The 25,900-nt window shown below is 47.9% G+C and overlaps 1 protein-coding gene across 1 annotated transcript in view; it reads right to left on the reverse strand.

The window, feature by feature from the left end:
- SCRIB (scribble planar cell polarity protein) overlaps positions 1-25,900 on the reverse strand; it is a 195,589-nt gene that overhangs the window by 15,879 nt on the left and 153,810 nt on the right. Inside the window, exons 33-39 of the mRNA XM_063450950.1 lie at positions 19,915-19,956; positions 19,495-19,596; positions 18,695-18,742; positions 17,232-17,376; positions 9,234-9,408; positions 8,681-8,758; positions 8,391-8,576 (exon numbers count right to left, since the gene is read on the reverse strand). Coding sequence (XP_063307020.1) covers positions 8,391-8,576; positions 8,681-8,758; positions 9,234-9,408; positions 17,232-17,376; positions 18,695-18,742; positions 19,495-19,596; positions 19,915-19,956 — 776 coding nt within the window. The remainder of the gene's footprint in view (positions 1-8,390; positions 8,577-8,680; positions 8,759-9,233; positions 9,409-17,231; positions 17,377-18,694; positions 18,743-19,494; positions 19,597-19,914; positions 19,957-25,900) is intronic.

The following is a 25,900-nucleotide window of genomic DNA, read 5'->3' on the forward strand; positions in this document are numbered from 1 at the left end:
TGGCAATCCATGTAATATCTTCTTTGTCCTCTGGGTGGCCGCCATTCGGGAAACAAACACGTGGCGGCGGCCATCTTAAACTACCGAACAGCGGTGTTTTGCCGTCGAGTGTCTGGAACTGAAATCGGACACTCGACTAGGCAAACACCGCTGAGACCTCCAGACTTCCAGGATTTCGTGGGGAAACTACCGAACGGCCCGCCGTTCGGTAGAAAGAAACGTACGAACTAGGGGATTCATGCGAATCCCCCTTAGTCTCTATAACACCAGTAATTCGTCTGTTTCATTCACTTGTTTGTGACCGACCGCAGGGCCAAAATGCATGGAACTGTTTTCGGATACTTTACCCATGCGGTCGGTCAAATCTTTGGAACCTCATATCTCCCGAACCATTCATCCGAATGACCTGATTCTTGGATATGTTGTCCCCCTGAATAAGGGCTATCAGGGGATACCTGTCCTGGAGGTGTAGCATATGTATTTGGGGTACATCCAGGAATTGGGGAAAAGGGTGTACGGTATAATTAGGTTAAGTGTTAATCTAAGGGGAGGAAATGTGTGGGAGGTACATCCATGTGATTGGTTAAATTCATCCTCAGTGTGTATAGTTTGTTTGTAATAAAAGCCAGACTGGGTGTCCCAGTCCAGAGTTCTTGCTTAACCCTCAAAGCGATGTGTCGTCTCGGTCTTTGGGGGAATGGGATTGTATGCTGACTGCCAAGAGTGTAAGCCGATGTCTGCTTTTCTTGTTCAGCTGTTCCAGGGTTCGTGTGGTTCCAGTCGGGAGAATGGTGTTTGCAGTAGCTGCCTGTGCATCTGTAAAGGGGATTATCGCCTAAACTGGGTTTTATCCTCTTGTAAGTGAAACGGTCCGTTACAACCCTTTACTCCACTGCATTAAAAAAGACCCAATAGCAATACCCCAACACTGTGCTGTTTAAATAACTCCAAATATGGGGCATTAAAGCAGTACTGTCACAAGCAGCGGTATTACAGGGCGTTGGGACTTACAAGGAAACGGTGATATTAGACCCAGGTCGCAAATCCCAAGTCAGTCTACTCCCAGCAATGACCCAGACAGAGAGACAATGTGTGTGTGTCAGGGAGAGCACAGAGATTTAGAGAGATTAAGAGTTACAAACAGAAGAGACCTAATACAGAGAGACGGAGCCAGAAAGCAATGAGACCTAATACAGAGAGACGGAGCCAGAGAGCAATGAGACCTAATACAGAGAGACGGAGCCAGAGAGCAATGAGACCTAATACAGAGAGACGGAGCCAGAGAGTAATGAGACCTAATACAGAGAGACGGAGCCAGAGAGCAATGAGACCTAATACAGAGAGACGGAGCCAGAGAGCAATGAGACCTAATACAGAGAGACGGAGCCAGGCAGAGCAATGAGACCTAATACAGAGAGACGGAGCCAGAGAGCAATGAGACCTAACACAGAGAGACGGAGCCAAAAAGCAATGAGACCTAATACAGAGAGACAGAACCAGAGAGCAATGAGACCTAATACAGAGAGACGGAGCCAGAGAGCAAAGAGACCTAATACAGAGAGACGGAGCCAGACAGAGCAATGCGACCTAATACAGAGAGACGGAGCCAGACAGAGCAATAAGACCTAATACAGAGAGACGGAGCCAGACAGAGCAATGATACCTAATACAGAGAGACGGAGCCAGAGAGCAATGAGACCTAATACAGAGAGAAATGATACCTAATACAGAGAGACGGAGCCAGAGAGCAATGAGACCTAATACAGAGAGCAATGAGACCTAATACAGAGAGAACAAAACAAGGAATAGAGTCAGCGCTAATCAGAAAGGCAGCAGTCCCAAACAAGGACTCCCTCTAATGTCCCTGGAGGTAAATAGACAAAACAAGAGAATGGGGGATGGGTCTGCGCCACTGTGTACAACAGATAATAATATTAAGTCCAATGGGATCTGTATCGTTGTGTCCAAAGTTCTACTTTATACGATATCCAGAAGATGTCAATGACATGGAGGATAGTCCAATTGTATAAAAAATATTTTTATTTCCAACTTGGTTACCTGTCACCACATAGAAGAGGACACTTGCCGTATATCCTGCAAGCGGGGATAATACCGCTATAAGCCATTCACACCAGAGCTGGATTAAGCTCTGCCAACTGTAAGTAAGAATTCTTCTATTTTTTATACAATTGGACTATCCTCCATGTCATTGACATCTTCTGGATATCGTATAAAGTAGAACTTTGGACACAACGATACAGATCCCATTGGACTTAATATTATTATCTGTTGTATACAGTGGCGCAGACCCATCCCCCATTCTCTTGTTTTGTCTAATACAGAGAGACCGAGCCAGACAGAGCAATGAGACCTAATACAGAGAGACGGAGCCAGACAGAGCAATGCGACCTAATACAGAGAGACGGAGCCAGACAGAGCAATGCGACCTAATACAGAGAGACGGAGCCAGACAGAGCAATGCGACCTAATACAGAGAGACGGAGCCAGACAGAGCAATGCGACCTAATACAGAGAGACGGAGCCAGACAGAGCAATGCGACCTAATACAGAGAGACGGAGCCAGACAGAGCAATGCGACCTAATACAGAGAGACGGAGCCAGACAGAGCAATGCGACCTAATACAGAGAGACGGAGCCAGACAGAGCAATGCGACCTAATACAGAGAGACTGAGCCAGACAGAGCAATGCGACCTAATACAGAGAGACTGAGCCAGACAGAGCAATGCGACCTAATACAGAGAGACGGAGCCAGACAGAGCAATGCGACCTAATACAACGAGACGGAGCCAGACAGAGCAATGCGACCTAATACAGAGAGACGGAGCCAGACAGAGCAATGCGACCTAATACAGAGAGACGGAGCCAGACAGAGCAATGCAACCTAATACAGAGAGACGGAGCCAGACAGAGCAATGCAACCTAATACAGAGAGACGGAGCCAGACAGAGCAATGCGACCTAATACAGAGAGACGGAGCCAGACAGAGCAATGCGACCTAATACAGAGAGACGGAGCCAGACAGAGCAATGCGACCTAATACAGAGAGACGGAGCCAGACAGAGCAATGAGACCTAATACAGAGAGACGGAACCAGAAAGAGCAATGAGACCTAATACAGAGAGACGGAACCAGAAAGAGCAATGAGACCTAATACAGAGAGACGGAGCCAGACAGAGTAAAGAGAAGTAATACAGAGAGGAATGAGACTGTAACGGATCGACGGGCACCCTGACTGGGTGCCTCCGTTGAAAGATGCTCCTAGCGCTTCCTGAGGACTCCAAGCACTGCAGCAGACACCATAACCACCGTAGACTCCTCCAGAGAGCAAAACAGGAACAAGCTCTTACAAGAGCTTAGCAGTGATTTAGCAAGGGAGTATGACGAGCATAGCAATCCCTTGTAGCAGATTCCCCCAATAAGAGACGGCACTCCAAATTGAGGGTGAAGTAGAACTCAGGTTTAATGGCACACACACAGCTTTTATGCAATTCTCCCATGCAAGGGAGACGCCCACATACAATTATACATTACCCAATCACACAATGGTTACATCCCACAGATTCCCTCCCCTTAGCCTGAGAGGTAACCCAATTATACATACAATTTACAGGACCGACTGTCCCAAGCCCCTGTGAGGCATCTGCACGGGTGTGGGGCTCATCATCTCCCCTTGGTGGGCTAGGCTGCCGCTGGGGAGAGGGAGTAACAAGTTTATCTCCCTTACCCACTTTCTGCCGCTGGGGAGGGGGAATGACAAGCTCCTCTCCCTGACACTCTCTCTGCCGGTTGAGGGGGGACCGACTGTCTCCCCTTTCAATATTTCGTCCTGCTGCTGGGGGCCGAGACCGCATGCCTCATCTGCCCCATCTGGGAGAATAGGATCTCCCCTTTGTAAACTAAGCTGCCGCTGGGGAGAGGTGTTCACCGATTCCTTTCCCTGGAACACTTTCAGCCGATGGGGAGGAAGGACGACACCTTCAGCTCCCTGGGATACACACTGCCGCTGGGGAGGAAGGACGACACCTTCAGCTCCCTGGGGTACACACTGCCGCTGGGGAGGAAGGACGGCACCTTCAGCTCCCTGGGGTACACACGGTCGCTGGGGAGGAAGGACGACACCTTCAGCTCCCTGGGATACACACTGCCGCTGGGGAGGAAGAACGGCACCTTCAGCTCCCTGGGCTACACACTGCCGCTGGGGAGGAAGGACGACACCTTCAGCTCCCTGGGATACACACTGCCGCTGGGGAGGAAGAACGGCACCTTCAGCTCCCTGTAACGCACTCTGCCTCTCCTGAGTGTCAAACTGCTCCTGAGTGTAGCCAGGCGCCATGCTTGCTCTGCCGACGTTGGTTCCTTTGTAGATAGGGGCGCTGTATGGGTACTAGCGTTGCCCTCAATTTGTAATCCAGGAATGGTGTCTCCGAGCTGCTTTACCTCGCACTAGGACGCCATCCCACTGCTTGCCACCAATGTAACGAATCGACAGGCACCCCGACTGGGTACCTCCGTTGAAGGATGCTCCTAGCGCTTCCTGAGGACTCCAAGCACTGCAGCAGACACCATAACAACCATAGACTCCTCCATAGTGCAAAACAGGAACACGCTCTTACAAGAGCTTAGCAGTGATTTAGCAAGGGAGTATGACAAGCATAGCAATTCCTTGTAGCAGATTCCCCCAATAAGAGACGGCACTCCAAATTGAGGGTGAAGTAGAACTCAGGTTTAATGGCACACACTCTGCTTTTATGCAATTCTCCCATGCAAGGGAGACGCCCTCATACAATTATACATTACCCAATCACACAATGGTTACCTCCCACAGATTCCCTCCCCTTAGCCTGAGAGGTAACCCAATTATACGTACAATTTAAACATACTTTTTACCCAACTTTCATAACTCTAAAACCATACATCCAATATTAATCAGCACATTCCAAATACAAACATACCCAGAAATCATTCGAATTCGTTCAGCCGTTCGGGAAATAGATATAAGTCACTTTTGACCGACCGCAAGCACATTTTCATGCCCAAAACAGTTCCATGGATTTGGGCTGTGCGGTCGGTCTATTTTACACAGAGAAAACGACTAAGTCCCATTCGAACGAGTGTTCGAATCTTCGAACAGGACTTAGTCTCCAGCCGCGGTGTCGAAGAAGGTACGGGTCAGCGGTGTTCGTGCAATTGGGTAGCCGAAAACAGTTCCATAGATTTGGCTGCACACACCGCTGACCGCGTTTGAATAAGTTAAAATGGCCGCTGCCACGTGTTCGTTTGTCGAATGGCGGCCACTACGACGACTTCGGCACTTCGACTGCATCCGAAGTGCCAGTTTAAAAGTTGTAACACTGCTCCAAAGTAATTAAAGGGCCAGGAACAGCATTATACAAATCCATTATGCCCAAATACAGTTCTTAAAGGGTTAATACATCCAAGGGCCATAGTCGCAGGGCAGGAGGCTAGCAACCAGGCTTCTCCAGTGCATAGTGGCGAGGTTGATTCCGCCACATTTCTCCCCTTTACCATCCAGACTAACAGGGTATCTGACCTCCTGTCGGTCAGTGCCCTGGTTAGTCCAGCAACCCACCCACAGAACACAATCAGCAGTACAGCCCACCCACAATAAAGAGTTACAACACCTGGGGTAGTGGGTAGCTTGTCCATGTCCAGGAACTCCGCCTCGACTCTGGGGGTTACTGGCGCTCCGGATCGGTGGGTTGCTGAGTGGGCAGAGACCAGCGGTACTCTGCCCTGCTGCCAGTGCTACCATGGGAGTAGCCTGGTTGGAGCCCAGTTGAGGAAATGTCGTAGTAGGCTCCTCACTCTGGACCCGGTACTGCTGCTGGAGGGCACGACAGGCTGTCTCCCCTTTGGATGAACCTCCCTGCTGCCGGGTGGACAGGACCGACCGTCCCTAGCCCCGCCCCTGTGAGGCATGTGCAGAAACCACGGTCCCATCTGCACGGGTGTGGGGCTCATCATCTCCCCTTGGTGGGCTAGGCTGCCGCTGGGGAGATGAGGTAACGAGTTCATCTCCCTTACCCACTTTCTGCCGCTGGGGAGAGGGAATGACAAGCTCCTCTCCCTGACACTCTCTCTGCCGGTTGAGGGGGGGACCGACTGTCTCCCCTTTCAATATTTCGTCCTGCTGCTGGGGGCCGAGACCGCCTGTCTCAGCTGCCCCATCTGGGAGAATAGGATCTCCCCTTTGTAAACTAAGCTGCCGCTGGGGAGAGGTGTTCACCGATTCCTCTCCCTGGAACACTTTCAGCCGATGGGGAGGGAGGACGACACCTTCATGCTCCCTGGGATACACACTGCCGCTGGGGAGGAAGGACGACACCTTCAGCTCCCTGGGATACACACTGCCGCTGGGGAGGAAGGACGGCACCTTCAGTTCCCTGGGATACACACTGCCGCTGGGGAGGAAGGACGACACCTTCAGCTCCCTGGGATACACACTGCCGCTGGGGAGGAAGGACGACACTTTCAGTTCCCTGGGATACACACTGCCGCTGGGGAGGAAGGACAACACCTTCAGCTCCCTGGGATACACACTGCCATTGGGGAGGAAGGACGACACCTTCAGCTCCCTGTAACACACACTGCCGCTGGGGAGGGCGGACGACACCTTTTGCTAGATCTGTTATGATCTGTAGGTACTCTGCCACTAATTTCCTCGCGAACTGCAGGTTTTCCTCAGAGGGGTTGGGTCCAAAGAAAGCCAGCCGTATGGCAACCTCTCTGACAAACTGCTCCTGAGTGTAGCCAGGCGCCATGCTTGCTCTGCCGACGTTGGTTCCTTTGTAGATAGGGGCGCTGTACGGGTACTAGCGTCACCCTCAATTTGGAGTGCCGTCTCTTATTGGGGGAATCTGCTACAAGGGATTGCTATGCTCGTCATACTCCCTTGCTAAATCACTGCTAAGCTCTTGTAAGAGCTTGTTCTTGTTTTGCTCTATGGAGGAGTCTATGGTGTCTGCTGCAGTGCTTGGAGTCCTCAGGAAGCGCTAGGAGCATCCTTCAACGGAGGTACCCAGTCGGGGTGCCCGTCGATCCGTTACAGAGACCTAATACAGAGAGACGGAACCAGACAGAGTAAAGCAAAGTAATACAGAGAGAAGGGGGATCCAGTGAACACAGTTTTTTTTTTTTAAACTATGTAAAGCTTTCACATCTGATAGAATGCCATAATCCTTGGAAAAAAAATTTAACAAAAGTGAATTTGATAGTAACTTGTGAAAAGGAACGGATACAAGCCCAAGGGTTCTATTTGAAAATAACACAAATTATCAACACGGAGCTAATTTGGTGATTGATTATAAAATGATATCAGCCTCCGTGGCAGCTGCATTGAGATTCTTGTTTCTTAGATATTTGTCATTTTAAGTTGTTTTTGTAGGTGGTCTATAGGAAATATAGCTATTATTATACCAGCTATTTTCTATGAAATCACAGACCACGTCTGGATCGAATGACGTACCGGAGAAGTCAGAGAAAGGACAAAATCTCTGGCTGTTTTCATGGAAATCTGCAGCACAGAGACAGCATTGAATTCAATAAATCATATCAATCCTACAAGGATGCTCACTCTTTCCCCTCAGTACATGTCTTCAGGAGTGCAAACCCAGAGAAGTGGACGATCTATGCCCCACACAGTACAGAGTTGGGATAAGATATCTTCAACCTCTGTCTGTGCCAGAATACTGAGAGGGAACGGAGATCTAAACTGTCCGGAGGAGTAACCACTGGTTCATCTAAAAATGGAATTACTGGGGGTCTTCTACAGTAGACCACATGCAGGCAACATTAAAGGAATACTCCAGTGCACTATAAAGGAGTGCCCTGGCTCCCCTCCCCATTTGAGTTAAAACTTTTAGAACGGTTAGACATCTTACCTGTGGTCCACCACCTCCACCACTTCTGACAGAGAGCCTCTTGTCTTGTCAGCCAATGAGCAAAGCCCTATATTGCCAGGCTTAGGTCAGACAGAAAGCTTCCTGGTGGACCCCAGACCGCTCTAAAACGGTATAACTCTTTATAATGAGGAGGTGGCAAGGCACTCAGACACCATAAACACTTTAACCCCTTAAGGACCAAACTTCTGGAATAAAAGGGAATCATGACATGTCACACATGCCATGTGTCCTTAAGGGGTTAACCGGTTAATCAAAGATGAAAAAAGCTATGAGCGGGCTATAGACCGAGAGAGAAGCTGGAATCTGGTTAACATAGGACCAAGTATAGAACATATTTAGAGGAACCTCGGAGGACTGAGTAATGAAAGGAGTTATTACAGATCGTATTGTATCCTAGTCCCCATTGTTATATCATCACAGAAAATGCTAAAGATGCAAGCACTAACCTGGCTGCTCTCCACATAGCCCTCTTTTCTGCCTGCAGAGCTCGGCGCTCCGCTGGGGAGAGCTGCATCTCTTGCTCTGTGAGTTCTGGACTCTGCACTCTCAGACGTTCCTGAAGGCGTTTCTCTGCTTTCACAGTCCGCACACGTGCACTGACCTCTGACCCACCTGAGTAAACAGGGTTCAATCTGAGGAGAAAAGGAGATAGACCGGTCAAGAAAAGCAGGTCAGAAAGACTAATAAGAACGGGAAGGACAAAGGATTAGAAACAGGACTACCCCACTTGTCTTACCCAGACATTGAGTTCGGCCTTTGCTCAATCCTAAAGGCATCTTCCAGTGAATTCCTCTGCGAGTCTGATGGGGAACACCTGAAATACATAAAAATACATAAATGTGAACGAGCAATATATTACACACTGGCACCATGACACCCTGTGACAGAGCAATATATTACACACTGGCACCATGACACCCTGTGACAGAGCAATATATTACACACTGGCACCTTGACACCCTGTGACAGAGCAATATATTACACACTGACACCGTGACACCCTGTGACAGAGCAATATATTACACACTGACACCGTGACACCCTGTGACAGAGCAATATATTACACACTGGCACCGTGACACCATGAGACAGAGCAATATATTACACACTGGCACCGTGACACCCTGTGACAGAGCAATATATTACACACTGGCAATGTGACAGAATATTCTACACACACACCCAATAGTAATACATAGTATTAGCAGGAATCTATATTTAGTGTTAACCCCAGTGAAACGGCCAGAGCATACAGGCCACCTTTAACGATATAAGGAATTAATTCTCACCCAGTCAGCGAGGAAAGGCTTCCTCCAGCTACACGCTCAATCTTGTACTCCACTCCTTCAATGAAGACACTACTACAAGGGGTGCTGGACCCCCCCATTCTAGGACTTGAGTCCCCTGTCACGTCTCCTTCCTCCTCACGTAAAAGCTGCTCTCTCTTTATCTGGATCTTTCTGGCTGTGGGAGAATCACCGGTAATGTTAGAAAATTGCTTGAATAAGAGGAAGTGAAGGTGTGAGAGACAATGCCAGGAAACTGGATAATAAGGGGAAGTGAAGGTGTGAGAGACTGACAGGAAACTGGGTTAATAAGGGGAAGTGAAGGCATGAGAGATTGACAGGAACTGGGTTAATATAAGGGGAAGTGAAGGCATGAGAGAGATTGACAGGAAACTGGGTTAATAAGGGGAAGTGAAGGTACAAGAGATTGACAGGAAACTGGGTTAATAGGGGAAGTGAAGGTATGCGAGAGATTGACAGGAAACTGGGTTAATAGGGGAAGTGAAGGTATGCGAGAGATTGACAGGAAACTGGGTTAATAGGGGAAGTGAAGGTATGCGAGAGATTGACAGGAAACTGGGTTAATATAAGGGGAAGTGAAGGCATGAGAGAGATTGACAGGAAACTGGGTTAATATAAGGGGAAGTGAAGGCATGAGAGAGATTGACAGGAAACTGGGTTAATAAGGGGAAGTGAAGGTACAAGAGAGATTGACAGGAAACTGGGTTAATAGGGGAAGTGAAGGTATGCGAGAGATTGACAGGAAACTGAATTAATAAGGGGAAATTAATGTAAGAGATTGACAGGAAACTGGGTTAATAAGGGGAAGTGAAGGCATGAGAGATTGACAGGAAACTGGGTTAATAAGGGGAAGTGAAGGTATGAGAGAGATTGACAGGAAACTGGGTTAATAAGGGGAAGTGAAGGCATGAGAGATTGACAGGAACTGGGTTAATATAAGGGGAAGTGAAGGCATGAGAGAGATTGACAGGAAACTGGGTTAATAAGGGGAAGTGAAGGCATGAGATAGATTGACAGGAAACTGGGTTAATAGGGGAAGTGAAGGCATGAGAGAGATTGACAGGAAACTGGGTTAATAGGGGAAGTGAAGGCATGAGAGAGATTGACAGGAAACTGGGTTAATAAGGGGAAGTGAAGGCATGAGAGAGATTGACAGGAACTGGGTTAATAAGGGGAAGTGAAGGCATGAGAGAGATTGACAGGAAACTGGGTTAATAATGGGAAGTGAAGGCATGAGAGAGATTGACAGGAAACTGGGTTAATAAGGGGAAGTGAAGGCATGAGAGAGATTGACAGGAAACTGGGTTAATAAGGGGAAGTGAAGGCATGAGAGAGATTGACAGGAAACTGGGTTAATAAGGGGAAGTGAAGGCATGAGATAGATTGACAGGAAACTGGGTTAATAGGGGAAGTGAAGGCATGAGAGAGATTGACAGGAAACTGGGTTAATAGGGGAAGTGAAGGCATGAGAGAGATTGACAGGAAACTGGGATAATAAGGGGAAGTGAAGGCATGAGAGAGATTGACAGGAACTGGGTTAATAAGGGGAAGTGAAGGCATGAGAGAGATTGACAGGAAACTGGGTTAATAAGGGGAAGTGAAGGAATGAGAGAGATTGACAGGAAACTGGGTTAATAGGGGAAGTGAAGGCATGAGAGAGATTGACAGGAAACTGGGTTAATAAGGGGAAGTGAAGGCATGAGATAGATTGACAGGAAACTGGGTTAATAGGGGAAGTGAAGGCATGAGAGAGATTGACAGGAAACTGGATTAATAAGGGGAAGAAAAAGCATTAGATAGATCGTAAGGACACTGGATTAATAAGGGGAAATGAAGGTATGAGAGAGGTTGACAAGAAACTGAATTGACAATGAGAAGTAAAGGCATGAGAGTGTGTAACACCCTGAGACAGAGCAATATATTACACACTGACACCGTGACACCCTGTGACAGAGCAATATATTACACACTGGCACCGTGACACCCTGAGACAGAGCAATATATTACACACTGGCACCGTGACACCCTGTGACAGAGCAATATATTACACACTAGCACCGTGACACCCTGAGACAGAGCAATATATTACACACTGACACCGTGACACCCTGAGACAGAGCAATATATTACACACGGACACAGTGACACCGAGACAGAGCAATATATTACACACTGGAACCGTGACACCCTGAGACAGAGCAATATATTACACACTAGCACCGTGACACCCTGAGACAGAGCAATATATTACACACGGACACAGTGACACCGAGACAGAGCAATATATTACACACTGGCACCGTGACACCCTGAGACAGAGCAATATATTACACACTGGCACTGATGTAGAATTATTAAAAACCTTTATTGATCCCTGTATTGAATTTTTGTACTAACTCCATTTTAACTACATTACATGACAGATTTTCCCAACAGCATTTAGAATATTGAATAGAGAATGTATTTTCTAGAAGGACATGACTAACACCGGAATTATCAAGTTCCTGTAATATGAAACAAAGTATACTATAGCTAGGCCATGAGAAAACTGCTCTAATGAAATGTTCTTTCATAAAAAAGACCCTGAACCTGACCCCGAGTCTGCCATCACTAACTACCCAAAATGACGCCCAAGCCCCCCTTCCCACCGAGTAAACCTCGTGCTGGGTAAGATGGCGTTTGAGCCATCTGTCCACACCCGTGCCCAGAATGACGCCACCTCCCAGTGGGAGGACACTTAGCCAGCCACTTAGTACTTGAGCCAATTAATAATATTGATGGGTGGACATTGACATAACCGCTTAACACCTAATCCAATTAATGATGTTTATTTGTTGTTATCTTGATATTCAATGATGATGCAATTTCGCTCTTATAAGGGTCTGCGAGCCCGCTTTTTAACCAGATGCCATTACATTTTCTCGAAGTGCTTTTAACCTGAACTCCGTGTGTCAGTGTGAATTTGCTTCTGCGTATACGCAATTTAATCATCTCAGATTTGGACAGGAACAGAGATATTTAAACATATTTGTTTATTTAAAATAATCTATAACAGCACCGTGACACCCTGAGACAGAGCAATATATTACACACTGGCACCGTGACACCCTGAGACAGAGCAACATATTACACACTGGCACCGTGACACCCTGAGACAGAGCAATATATTACACACTGGCACCGTGACACCCTGAGACAGAGCAACATATTACACACTGGCACCGTGACACCCTGAGACAGAGCAATATATTACACACTGACACCGTGACACCCTGTGACAGAGCAATATATTACACACTGACACCGTGACACCCTGTTACAGAGCAATATATTACACACTGGCACCGTGACACCCTGAGACAGAGCAATATATTACACACTGGCACCGTGACACCCTGAGACACCCTGTGACAGAGCAATATATTACACACTGGCACCGTGACACCCTGAGACAGAGCAATATATTACACACTGGCACCGTGACACCCTGAGACAGAGCAATATATTACACACTGGCACCGTGACACCCTGAGACACCCTGTGACAGAGCAATATATTACACACTGACACCGTGACACCCTGTGACAGAGCAATATATTACACACTGGCACCGTGACACCCTGAGACAGAGCAATATATTACACACTAGCACCGTGACACCCTGAGACAGAGCAATATATTACACACTGGCACCGTGACACCCTGAGACAGAGCAATATATTACACACTGGCACCGTGACACCCTGAGACAGAGCAATATATTACACACTGGCACCGTGACACCCTGTGACAGAGCAATATATTACACACTGACACCGTGACACCCTGAGACAGAGCAATATATTACACACTGACACCGTGACACCCTGAGACAGAGCAATATATTACACACTGGCACCGTGACACCCTGAGACAGAGCAATATATTACACACTGGCACCGTGACACCCTGTGACAGAGCAATATATTACACACTAGCACCGTGACACCCTGAGACAGAGCAATATATTACACACGGACACAGTGACACAGAGACAGAGCAATATATTACACACTGGAACCGTGACACCCTGAGACAGAGCAATATATTACACACTAGCACCGTGACACCCTGTGACAGAGCAATATATTACACACTAGCACCGTGACACCCTGAGACAGAGCAATATATTACACACGGACACAGTGACACAGAGACAGAGCAATATATTACACACTGGAACCGTGACACCCTGAGACAGAGCAATATATTACACACTAGCACCGTGACACCCTGAGACAGAGCAATATATTACACACTGGCACCGTGACACCCTGAGACAGAGCAATATATTACACACTGGCACCGTGACACCCTGAGACAGAGCAATATATTACACACTGACACCGTGACACCCTGAGACAGAGCAATATATTACACACTGGCACCGTGACACCATGAGACAGAGCAATATATTACACACTGGCACCGTGACACCCTGTGACAGAGCAATATATTACACACTGGCACCGTGACACCCTGTGACAGAGCAATATATTACACACTGGCACCATGACACCCTGTGACAGAGCAATATATTACACACTGACACCGTGACACCCTGAGACACCCTGTGACAGAGCAATATATTACACACTGACACCGTGACACCCTGAGACAGAGCAATATATTACACACTGACACCGTGACACCCTGTGACAGAGCAATATATTACACACTGGCACCGTGACACCCTGTGACAGAGCAATATATTACACACTGGCACCGTGACACCCTGAGACAGAGCAATATATTACACACTGACACATTGACACCCTGTGACAGAGCAATATATTACACACTGACACCGTGACACCCTGAGACACCCTGTGACAGAGCAATATATTACACACTGACACCGTGACACCCTGTGACAGAGCAATATATTACACACTGGCACCGTGACACCCTGTGACAGAGCAATATATTACACACTGGCACCGTGACACCCTGAGACAGAGCAATATATTACACACTGGCACCGTGACACCCTGAGACAGAGCAATATATTACACACTGACACCGTGACACCCTGTGACAGAGCAATATATTACACACTGGCACCGTGACACCCTGTGACAGAGCAATATATTACACACTGGCACCGTGACACCCTGTGACAGAGCAATATATTACAAACTGACACCGTGACACCCTGAGACAGAGCAATATATTACACACTGACACCGTGACACCCTGTGACAGAGCAATATATTACACACTGGCACCGTGACACCCTGTGACAGAGCAATATATTACACACTGGCACCGTGACACCCTGAGACAGAGCAATATATTACACACTGGCACCGTGACACCCTGAGACAGAGCAATATATTACACACTGACACCGTGACACCCTGTGACAGAGCAATATATTACACACTGACACCGTGACACCCTGTGACACCCTGTGACAGAGCAATATATTACACACTGGCACCGTGACACCCTGAGACAGAGCAATATATTACACACTGACACCGTGACACCCTGAGACAGAGCAATATATTACACACTGACACCGTGACACCCTGTGACAGAGCAATATATTACACACTGGCACCGTGACACCCTGTGACAGAGCAATATATTACACACTGGCACCGTGACACCCTGAGACAGAGCAATATATTACACACTAGCACCGTGACACCCTGAGACAGAGCAATATATTACACACTGGCACCGTGACACCCTGAGACAGAGCAATATATTACACACTAGCACCGTGACACCCTGAGACAGAGCAATATATTACACACTGGCACCGTGACACCCTGTGACAGAGCAATATATTACACACTGACACCGTGACACCCTGTGACACCCTGTGACAGAGCAATATATTACACACTGGCACCGTGACACCCTGTGACAGAGCAATATATTACACACGGACACAGTGACACCCTGTGACAGAGCAATATATTACACACTGGCACCGTGACACCCTGTGACAGAGCAATATATTACACACTGACACCGTGACACCCTGTGACAGAGCAATATATTACACACTGGCACCGTGACACCCTGTGACAGAGCAATATATTACACACTGGCACCGTGACACCCTGTGACAGAGCAATATATTACACACTGGCACCGTGACACCCTGTGACAGAGCAATATATTACACACTGGCACCGTGACACCCTGTGACAGAGCAATATATTACACACTGGCACCGTGACACCCTGTGACAGAGCAATATATTACACACTGGCACCGTGACACCCTGTGACAGAGCAATATATTACACACTGGCACCGTGACACCCTGTGACAGAGCAATATATTACACACTGACACCGTGACACCCTGTGACAGAGCAATATATTACACACTGGCACCGTGACATCCTGTGACAGAGCAATATATTACACACTGGCACCGTGACACCCTGTGACAGAGCAATATATTACACACTGGCACCGCGACACCCTGTGACAGAGCAATATATTACACACTGGCACCGTGACACCCTGTGACAGAGCAATATATTACACACTGGCACCATGACACCCTGTGACAGAGCAATATATTACACACTGACACCGTGACACCCTGTGACAGAGCAATATATTACACACTGGCACCATGACACCCTGTGACAGAGCAATATATTACACACTGGCACCGTGACACCCTGTGACAGAGCAATATATTACACACTGGCACCGTGACACCCTGTGACAGAGCAATATATTACACACTGGCACCGTGACACCCTGTGACAGAGCAATATATTACACACTGGCACCATGACACCCTGTGACAGAGCAATATATTACACACTGACACCGTGACACCCTGTGACAGAGCAATATATTACACACTGACACCGTGACACCCTGTGACAGAGCAATATATTACACACTGGCAGCGTGACACCCTGTGACAGAGCAATATATTACACACTGACACCGTGACACCCTGTGACAGAGCAATATATTACACACTGACACCGTGACACCCTGTGACAGAGCAATATATTACACACTGACACCGTGACACCCTGTGACAGAGCAATATATTACACACTGGCACCATGACACCCTGTGACAGAGCAATATATTACACACTGGCACCATGACACCCTGTGACAGAGCAATATATTACACACTGACACCGTGACACCCTGTGACAGAGCAATATATTACACACTGGCACCATGACACCCTGTGACAGAGCAATATATTACACACTGGCACCGTGACACCCTGTGACAGAGCAATATATTACACACTGGCACCATGACACCCTGTGACAGAGCAATATATTACACACTGACACCGTGACACCCTGTGACAGAGCAATATATTACACACTGACACCGTGACACCCTGTGACAGAGCAATATATTACACACTGACACCGTGACACCCTGTGACAGAGCAATATATTACACACTGACACCGTGACACCCTGTGACAGAGCAATATATTACACACTGACACCGTGACACCCTGTGACAGAGCAATATATTACACACTGGCAGCGTGACACCCTGTGACAGAGCAATATATTACACACTGACACCGTGACACCCTGTGACAGAGCAATATATTACAGGAAACTGTATTAATAAGGGGAAGTATAGATATGAGAGATTGACAGGAAACTGGATTGACAAGGAGAAGTAAAGGAATGAGAGAGTGACAGGAAATTGTATTAAGGGGAAGTGAAGATATGAGAGAATGACGGGAAACCTAATAGGGGTGTGAAGATATGTGAGAGATTCAAAGGAAGTGTCAGGAAACTGTATTATTAAGGGGAAGTAGAGGCATGAGATAGATTGACAGTGTTAAGAAACGGTAATATAGAGAGGAAGTAGAGGTATAAGTGAGAATCACTTCTATGTTGGGAAACTGGATGAATGGCATGGGAAGTGTAGTAATACTGACTGGTGAAAAGAATTGAAGATAGACAGACTTACCTTCCTCCTCTTTCATTTTCCTCAGGTCGTCCTCGCCCACCAGGGAAACACGCTTTGGAGGACGCTCTGCCTGTTGCTGCTTCACATCCATCTCAAAGTACTTCTGACGATCACGAAAAGAGCGCTGCTCTGGACTATCTAATCCCTTTGAGGAGAGAGGGGAATTGCCTTAAATATCTGGACACCTCCATATGTGCCCTCTACATTGAATATTTTCAAACCTAGCAAAACTTGGCAGGACATTCTGTTTCATATAAAACCTGGAGTGAAAGCTAGGTCAGAAAAAAATATTGCCGGGACTTCCTTCATCTACACGGCTGTACTTAATGGAAACTGTGATATGACTGGCTAATGAGGAAGGAATCACCAGACCGGCTGGGAGGACCATGGAGACAAACTATAGCTTACACCAGTGGATGCCAACTTGGTCCTCGAGGCAGACTTACTGTCCAGACTCTCTCAGTATCTTCACTGGAGCGGAACTGGTATGCATGCACACTGAATGGTCACCCAAAAAGAATCACTTTAACCCCTTAAGGACCAAACTTCTGGAATAAAAGGGAATCATGACATGTCACACATGTCATGTGTCCTTAAGGGGTTAAAGAATTATAAGCTTTCTATGAAACACTAAATCAGAAGGTTGATCTGTTAATGCATTCAGCTAAATACATTAAAACACATTTACGGCAATTCTCTTAATCAGAGTCTCAAGCAGCCAATCAGGAAGGAAAGGGGTGCATGCTGGGAAATGTGTGCATGCAGGCGAGTTATTGCATTATGTTACAGGCTGGTTTATATTAACACCATACGAACTGCACAAATCACAGAACACGTTCCCTCTCTCCGGGAACAGACAGTAAGGTGCCCTTTATGGGAGATGGATCAAAGTGTTACAGACATTTTTACAGCGAATTTATTAAATCTGAGAATTTTTCAGCTGTAGTTTTTTTGCCGTAACCGTAACTTGTGTCAATATAAAAACTGTTTCTTCTTTTTTCAGCAACACAGATCTCTGATAATATTCCCTGTCTCTGAATATGTGACAGCATTCAAAATGGAAAATAACTGCAAAAAACGTCACTTTTTAGATCACTCTGATAGATACATTCAAAATTTCACGAATGCTTTTCAGAACTTGTAAACCGAGTTTAATGTTAAAGGATCAGTTTGAGCATTATTTTGAAATACATGGTGCCTAAAGCACCCGAGCCCCGTGTGTGCGAGCGTGGCTTTTAGTGGCAGTGATTGGAAAGAGAGACAGCCAGAAGACTTGGTTTCAGGCTGCATTAGATCTATTGTATCCTTAGTTATGACTGACTGGGAGACAAACTACAGCTTACACCATTGGATCCCAACACAGTGCTCGAGGCACACTTACTGTCCAGACTTCGCTGCATTGTCCCAAACTCGGCAGTCTGCAGGTTTATTATACAGAAACCAGACAATGAACTCAGACTCACCTCAGGCATAGTGCTGCTATAGTCTGGTGTCCTTGGGGTGGTGGGTTCCTGCTAGAGACATAGAAATGGAGAAAAGTGACCCCATTTATGCACAAATGCCAGAAAACGTGTGGAATTCACAATACTAAACCCAATAGATTCACTTATCAGACTTAATAAAAGGTCACAAAACACTGTGCGAACCAATAAAATGGGGTTAAAACTTGTATAATTGCAGAGCTAAAATCTAAACCAGAGGGTGAAAATGTAAAACACAATGTGAGAGAAGATTACCGCACTAAAAGGATAGTGGGTGCATGGAATCACCTTCCAGCAGAAATGGCAGAGCTTAACAAAGGTTTTGCATGCTATTTTTAGACCCCGGGGCGAGATCAATATGAGGTGAAGGTTAGAACACACAGACAACATTGAGAGCTACGAAGATAAACAAAAATAAAATTAGGGGGTTCTAAACGTGGCGCTGTAAGCAGGAACTTTCTATTTGTTTCCATGGTGCCACCTAATAAATATTACAAAGAGAGACAGGATCTGTATGGCACCTTAAACCTCTCAGAACCGCTCAATTTATACTAAATACAAAACCACCAGGGAATCGCAATAAAGAATAGCACCATAATGAGTCCCAGTAGAGTTATTTCAAACACTACACGTGTTGGTCAGGTTAAAAGCCGTATTGACAAGGGACGTAGCAAACATTCCAGTTCAGGCACACAGGAACAATAAAGATCATTACTTAGAAAGGATTCAGATTTTATTTTATATGATAGGAAGAGCCCTGGGCAGCACAGGCATGGACTTACCTGTAGCTCCATGCCGGTAAGAGCAGTTGGCACCGAGGAATAGGTTTTATAGCCTTGTCTGGTATGAGTGGGGATACCATCACTGGGGACAGGGGATGAGGTCTGAGAGGACAAGGAGACAGAAAATGACAGCACCCAGATATATTAATTCATAATAGAAAACGCAGCGATGGGAGCGGTGAGCAGGAACTCAGAATACGTTTTAATTACTTTGCAAATGTGATTAATGCTAGAGGAATGAGGTCCTGGTTCTGACTACCATACCATGGCCAACGTGCCGTTCAGAATATTTACTAGCAGTTCCTAAGCTGAGCATCATGGTAATTGTACACCAGAACAATCGCTCTGCCATACGTTTTAATGACAGTCCTATTCTAGGAGGGCAGAGCATTCTAACCCAGACACGGCAGAAGCACTTACCGATCGGCTGCCATTTGGTGAAGACAGGAAATTAATGGAAGCCTGAAAGTAGGGGAAGAGAGAGAATAGTTAGGGTGTATTCTACAAAGCCTGCACGCACGCACCATGATTGGTCACTTTCTATGAAACACTAAATCAGAAGGTTGATCTGTTAATGCATTCAGCTAAATACATTAAAACACATTTACGGCAATTCTCTTAATCAGAGTCTCAAGCAGCCAATCAGGAAGGAAAGGGGTGCATGCTGGGAAATGTGTGCATGCAGGCGAGTTATTGCATTATGTTACAGGCTGGTTTATATTAACACCATACGAACTGCACAAATCACAGTTTTTCTGAAGGTATTACAGAACATGTTCCCTCTCTCCGGGAACAGACAGTAAGGTGCCCTTTATGGGAGATGGATCAAAGTGTTACAGACATTTTTACAGCAAATTTATTAAATCTGACAGAATTTTTCAGCTGTAGTTTTTTTGCTGTAACCGTAACTTGTGTCAATATACAACTGTTTCTTCTGCAGCTCCTGCATTATAAACTAATAGCAGCCAGAACGTGGATATCGGCTAACACCCACCCCGGACCAGCCACAGCTCCTGCATTATAAACTAATAGCAGCCAGAACGTGGATATCGGCTAACACCCACCCCGGACCAGCCATAGCTCCTGCATTATAAACTAATAGCAGCCAGAACGTGGATATCGGCTAACACCCACCCCGGACCAGCCACAGCTCCTGCATTATAAACTAATAGCAGCCAGAACGTGGATACGGCTAACACCCACCCCGGACCAGCCACAGCTCCTGCATTATAAACTAATAGCAGCCAGAACGTGGATACGGCTAACACCCACCCCGGACCAGCCACAGCTCCTGCATTATAAACTAATAGCAGCCAGAACGTGGATATCGGCTAACACCCACCCCGGACCAGCCACAGCTCCTGCATTATAAACTAATAGCAGCCAGAACGTGGATACGGCTAACACCCACCCCGGACCAGCCACAGCTCCTGCATTATAAACTAATAGCAGCCAGAACGTGGATACGGCTAACACCCACCCCGGACCAGCCACAGCTCCTGCATTATAAACTAATAGCAGCCAGAACGTGGATATCGGCTAACACCCACCCCGGACCAGCCACAGCTCCTGCATTATAAACTAATAGCAGCCAGAACGTGGATATCAGCTAACACACACCCCGGACCAGCCACAGCTCCTGCATTATAAACTAATAGCAGCCAGAACGTGGATATCGGCTAACACCCACCCCGGACCAGCCACAGCTCCTGCATTATAAACTAATAGCAGCCAGAACGTGGATACGGCTAACACCCACCCCGGACCAGCCACAGCTCCTGCATTATAAACTAATAGCAGCCAGAACGTGGATACGGCTAACACCCACCCCGGACCAGCCACAGCTCCTGCATTATAAACTAATAGCAGCCAGAACGTGGATACGGCTAACACCCACCCCGGACCAGCCACAGCTCCTGCATTATAAACTAATAGCAGCCAGAACGTGGATATCGGCTAACACCCACCCCGGACCAGCCACAGCTCCTGCATTATAAACTAATAGCAGCCAGAACGTGGATATCGGCTAACACCCACCCCGGACCAGCCACAGCTCCTGCATTATAAACTAATAGCAGCCAGAACGTGGATATCAGCTAACACACACCCCGGACCAGCCACAGCTCCTGCATTATAAACTAATAGCAGCCAGAACGTGGATATCGGCTAACACCCACCCCGGACCAGCCACAGCTCCTGCATTATAAACTAATAGCAGCCAGAACGTGGATATCGGCTAACACCCACCCCGGACCAGCCACAGCTCCTGCATTATAAACTAATAGCAGCCAGAACGTGGATACGGCTAACACCCACCCCGGACCAGCCACAGCTCCTGCATTATAAACTAATAGCAGCCAGAACGTGGATATCGGCTAACACCCACCCCGGACCAGCCACAGCTCCTGCATTATAAACTAATAGCAGCCAGAACGTGGATACGGCTAACACCCACCCCGGACCAGCCACAGCTCCTGCATTATAAACTAATAGCAGCAAGAACGTGGATATCGGCTAACACCCACCCCGGACCAGCCACAGCTCCTGCATTATAAACTAATAGCAGCCAGAACGTGGATATCGGCTAACACCCACCCCGGACCAGCCACAGCTCCTGCATTATAAACTAATAGCAGCCAGAACGTGGATACGGCTAACACCCACCCCGGACCAGCCACAGCTCCTGCATTATAAACTAATAGCAGCCAGAACGTGGATATCGGCTAACACCCACCCCGGACCAGCCACAGCTCCTGCATTATAAACTAATAGCAGCCAGAACGTGGATATCGGCTAACACCCACCCAACCAGCCACAGCTCCTGCATTATAAACTAATAGCAGCCAGAACGTGGATATCGGCTAACACCCACCCCAGACCAGCCACAGCTCCTGCATTATAAACTAATAGCAGCCAGAACGTGGATACGGCTAACACCCACCCCGGACCAGCCACAGCTCCTGCATTATAAACTAATAGCAGCCAGAACGTGGATACGGCTAACACCCACCCCGGACCAGCCACAGCTCCTGCATTATAAACTAATAGCAGCCAGAACGTGGATACGGCTAACACCCACCCCGGACCAGCCACAGCTCCTGCATTATAAACTAATAGCAGCCAGAACGTGGATATCGGCTAACACCCACCCCGGACCAGCCACAGCTCCTGCATTATAAACTAATAGCAGCCAGAACGTGGATATCGGCTAACACCCACCCCGGACCAGCCACAGCTCCTGCATTATAAACTAATAGCAGCCAGAACGTGGATATCGGCTAACACCCACCCCGGACCAGTCACAGCTCCTGCATTATAAACTAATAGCAGCCAGAACGTGGATACGGCTAACACCCACCCCGGACCAGCCACAGCTCCTGCATTATAAACCAATAGCAGCCAGAACGTGGATACGGCTAACACCCACCCCGGACCAGCCACAGCTCCTGCATTATAAACGAATAGCAGCCAGAACGTGGATATCGGCTAACACCCACCCCGGACCAGCCACAGCTCCTGCATTATAAACTAATAGCAGCCAGAACGTGGATATCGGCTAACACCCACCCCGGACCAGCCACAGCTCCTGCATTATAAACTAATAGCAGCCAGAACGTGGATACGGCTAACACCCACCCCGGACCAGCCACAGCTCCTGCATTATAAACTAATAGCAGCCAGAACGTGGATACGGCTAACACCCACCCCGGACCAGCCACAGCTCCTGCATAATAAACTAATAGCAGCCAGAACGTGGATACGGCTAACACCCACCCCGGACCAGCCACAGCTCCTGCATTATAAACTAATAGCAGCCAGAACGTGGATACGGCTAACACCCACCCCGGACCAGCCACAGCTCCTGCATTATAAACTAATAGCAGCCAGAACGTGGATATCGGCTAACACCCACCCCGGACCAGTCACAGCTCCTGCATTATAAACTAATAGCCAGAACGTGGATACGGCTAACACCCACCCCGGACCAGCCACAGCTCCTGCATTATAAACTAATAGCAGCCAGAACATGGATATCGGCTAACACCCACCCCGGACCAGCCACAGCTCCTGCATTATAAACTAATAGCAGCCAGAACGTGGATACGGCTAACACCCACCCCGGACCAGCCACAGCTCCTGCATTATAAACTAATAGCAGCCAGAACGTGGATATCGGCTAACACCCACCCCGGACCAGCCACAGCTCCTGCATTATAAACTAATAGCAGCCAGAACGTGGATACGGCTAACACCCACCCCGGACCAGCCACAGCTCCTGCATTATAAACTAATAGCAGCAAGAACGTGGATATCGGCTAACACCCACCCCGGACCAGCCACAGCTCCTGCATTATAAACTAATAGCAGCCAGAACGTGGATATCGGCTAACACCCACCCCGGACCAGCCACAGCTCCTGCATTATAAACTAATAGCAGCCAGAACGTGGATATCGGCTAACACCCACCCCGGACCAGCCACAGCTCCTGCATTATAAACTAATAGCAGCCAGAACGTGGATATCAGCTAACACCCACCCCGGACCAGCCACAGCTCCTGCATTATAAACTAATAGCAGCCAGAACGTGGATACGGCTAACACCCACCCCGGACCAGCCACAGCTCCTGCATTATAAACTAATAGCAGCCAGAACGTGGATACGGCTAACACCCACCCCGGACCAGCCACAGCTCCTGCATTATAAACTAATAGCAGCCAGAACGTGGATATCGGCTAACACCCACCCCGGACCAGCCACAGCTCCTGCATTATAAACTAATAGCAGCCAGAACGTGGATATCGGCTAACACCCACCCAACCAGCCACAGCTCCTGCATTATAAACTAATAGCAGCCAGAACGTGGATATCGGCTAACACCCACCCCAGACCAGCCACAGCTCCTGCATTATAAACTAATAGCAGCCAGAACGTGGATACGGCTAACACCCACCCCGGACCAGCCACAGCTCCTGCATTATAAACTAATAGCAGCCAGAACGTGGATACGGCTAACACCCACCCCGGACCAGCCACAGCTCCTGCATTATAAACTAATAGCAGCCAGAACGTGGATACGGCTAACACCCACCCCGGACCAGCCACAGCTCCTGCATTATAAACTAATAGCAGCCAGAACGTGGATATCGGCTAACACCCACCCCGGACCAGCCACAGCTCCTGCATTATAAACTAATAGCAGCCAGAACGTGGATATCGGCTAACACCCACCCCGGACCAGCCACAGCTCCTGCATTATAAACTAATAGCAGCCAGAACGTGGATATCGGCTAACACCCACCCCGGACCAGTCACAGCTCCTGCATTATAAACTAATAGCAGCCAGAACGTGGATACGGCTAACACCCACCCCGGACCAGCCACAGCTCCTGCATTATAAACCAATAGCAGCCAGAACGTGGATACGGCTAACACCCACCCCGGACCAGCCACAGCTCCTGCATTATAAACGAATAGCAGCCAGAACGTGGATATCGGCTAACACCCACCCCGGACCAGCCACAGCTCCTGCATTATAAACTAATAGCAGCCAGAACGTGGATATCGGCTAACACCCACCCCGGACCAGCCACAGCTCCTGCATTATAAACTAATAGCAGCCAGAACGTGGATACGGCTAACACCCACCCCGGACCAGCCACAGCTCCTGCATTATAAACTAATAGCAGCCAGAACGTGGATACGGCTAACACCCACCCCGGACCAGCCACAGCTCCTGCATAATAAACTAATAGCAGCCAGAACGTGGATACGGCTAACACCCACCCCGGACCAGCCACAGCTCCTGCATTATAAACTAATAGCAGCCAGAACGTGGATACGGCTAACACCCACCCCGGACCAGCCACAGCTCCTGCATTATAAACTAAAAGCAGCCAGAACGTGGATATCGGCTAACACCCACCCCGGACCAGTCACAGCTCCTGCATTATAAACTAATAGCCAGAACGTGGATACGGCTAACACCCACCCCGGACCAGCCACAGCTCCTGCATTATAAACTAATAGCAGCCAGAACATGGATATCGGCTAACACCCACCCCGGACCAGCCACAGCTCCTGCATTATAAACTAATAGCAGCCAGAACGTGGATACGGCTAACACCCACCCCGGACCAGCCACAGCTCCTGCATTATAAACTAATAGCAGCCAGAACGTGGATATCGGCTAACACCCACCCCGGACCAGCCACAGCTCCTGCATTATAAACTAATAGCAGCCAGAACGTGGATATCGGCTAACACCCACCCCGGACCAGCCACAGCTCCTGCATTATAAACTAATAGCAGCCAGAACGTGGATATCGGCTAACACCCACCCAGGACCAGCCACAGCTCCTGCATTATAAACTAATATCAGCCAGAACGTGGATACGGCTAACACCC

This window comes from Pelobates fuscus, chromosome 4, assembly GCF_036172605.1.
Source record: "Pelobates fuscus isolate aPelFus1 chromosome 4, aPelFus1.pri, whole genome shotgun sequence".
Lineage (NCBI taxonomy): Eukaryota > Metazoa > Chordata > Amphibia > Anura > Pelobatidae > Pelobates > Pelobates fuscus.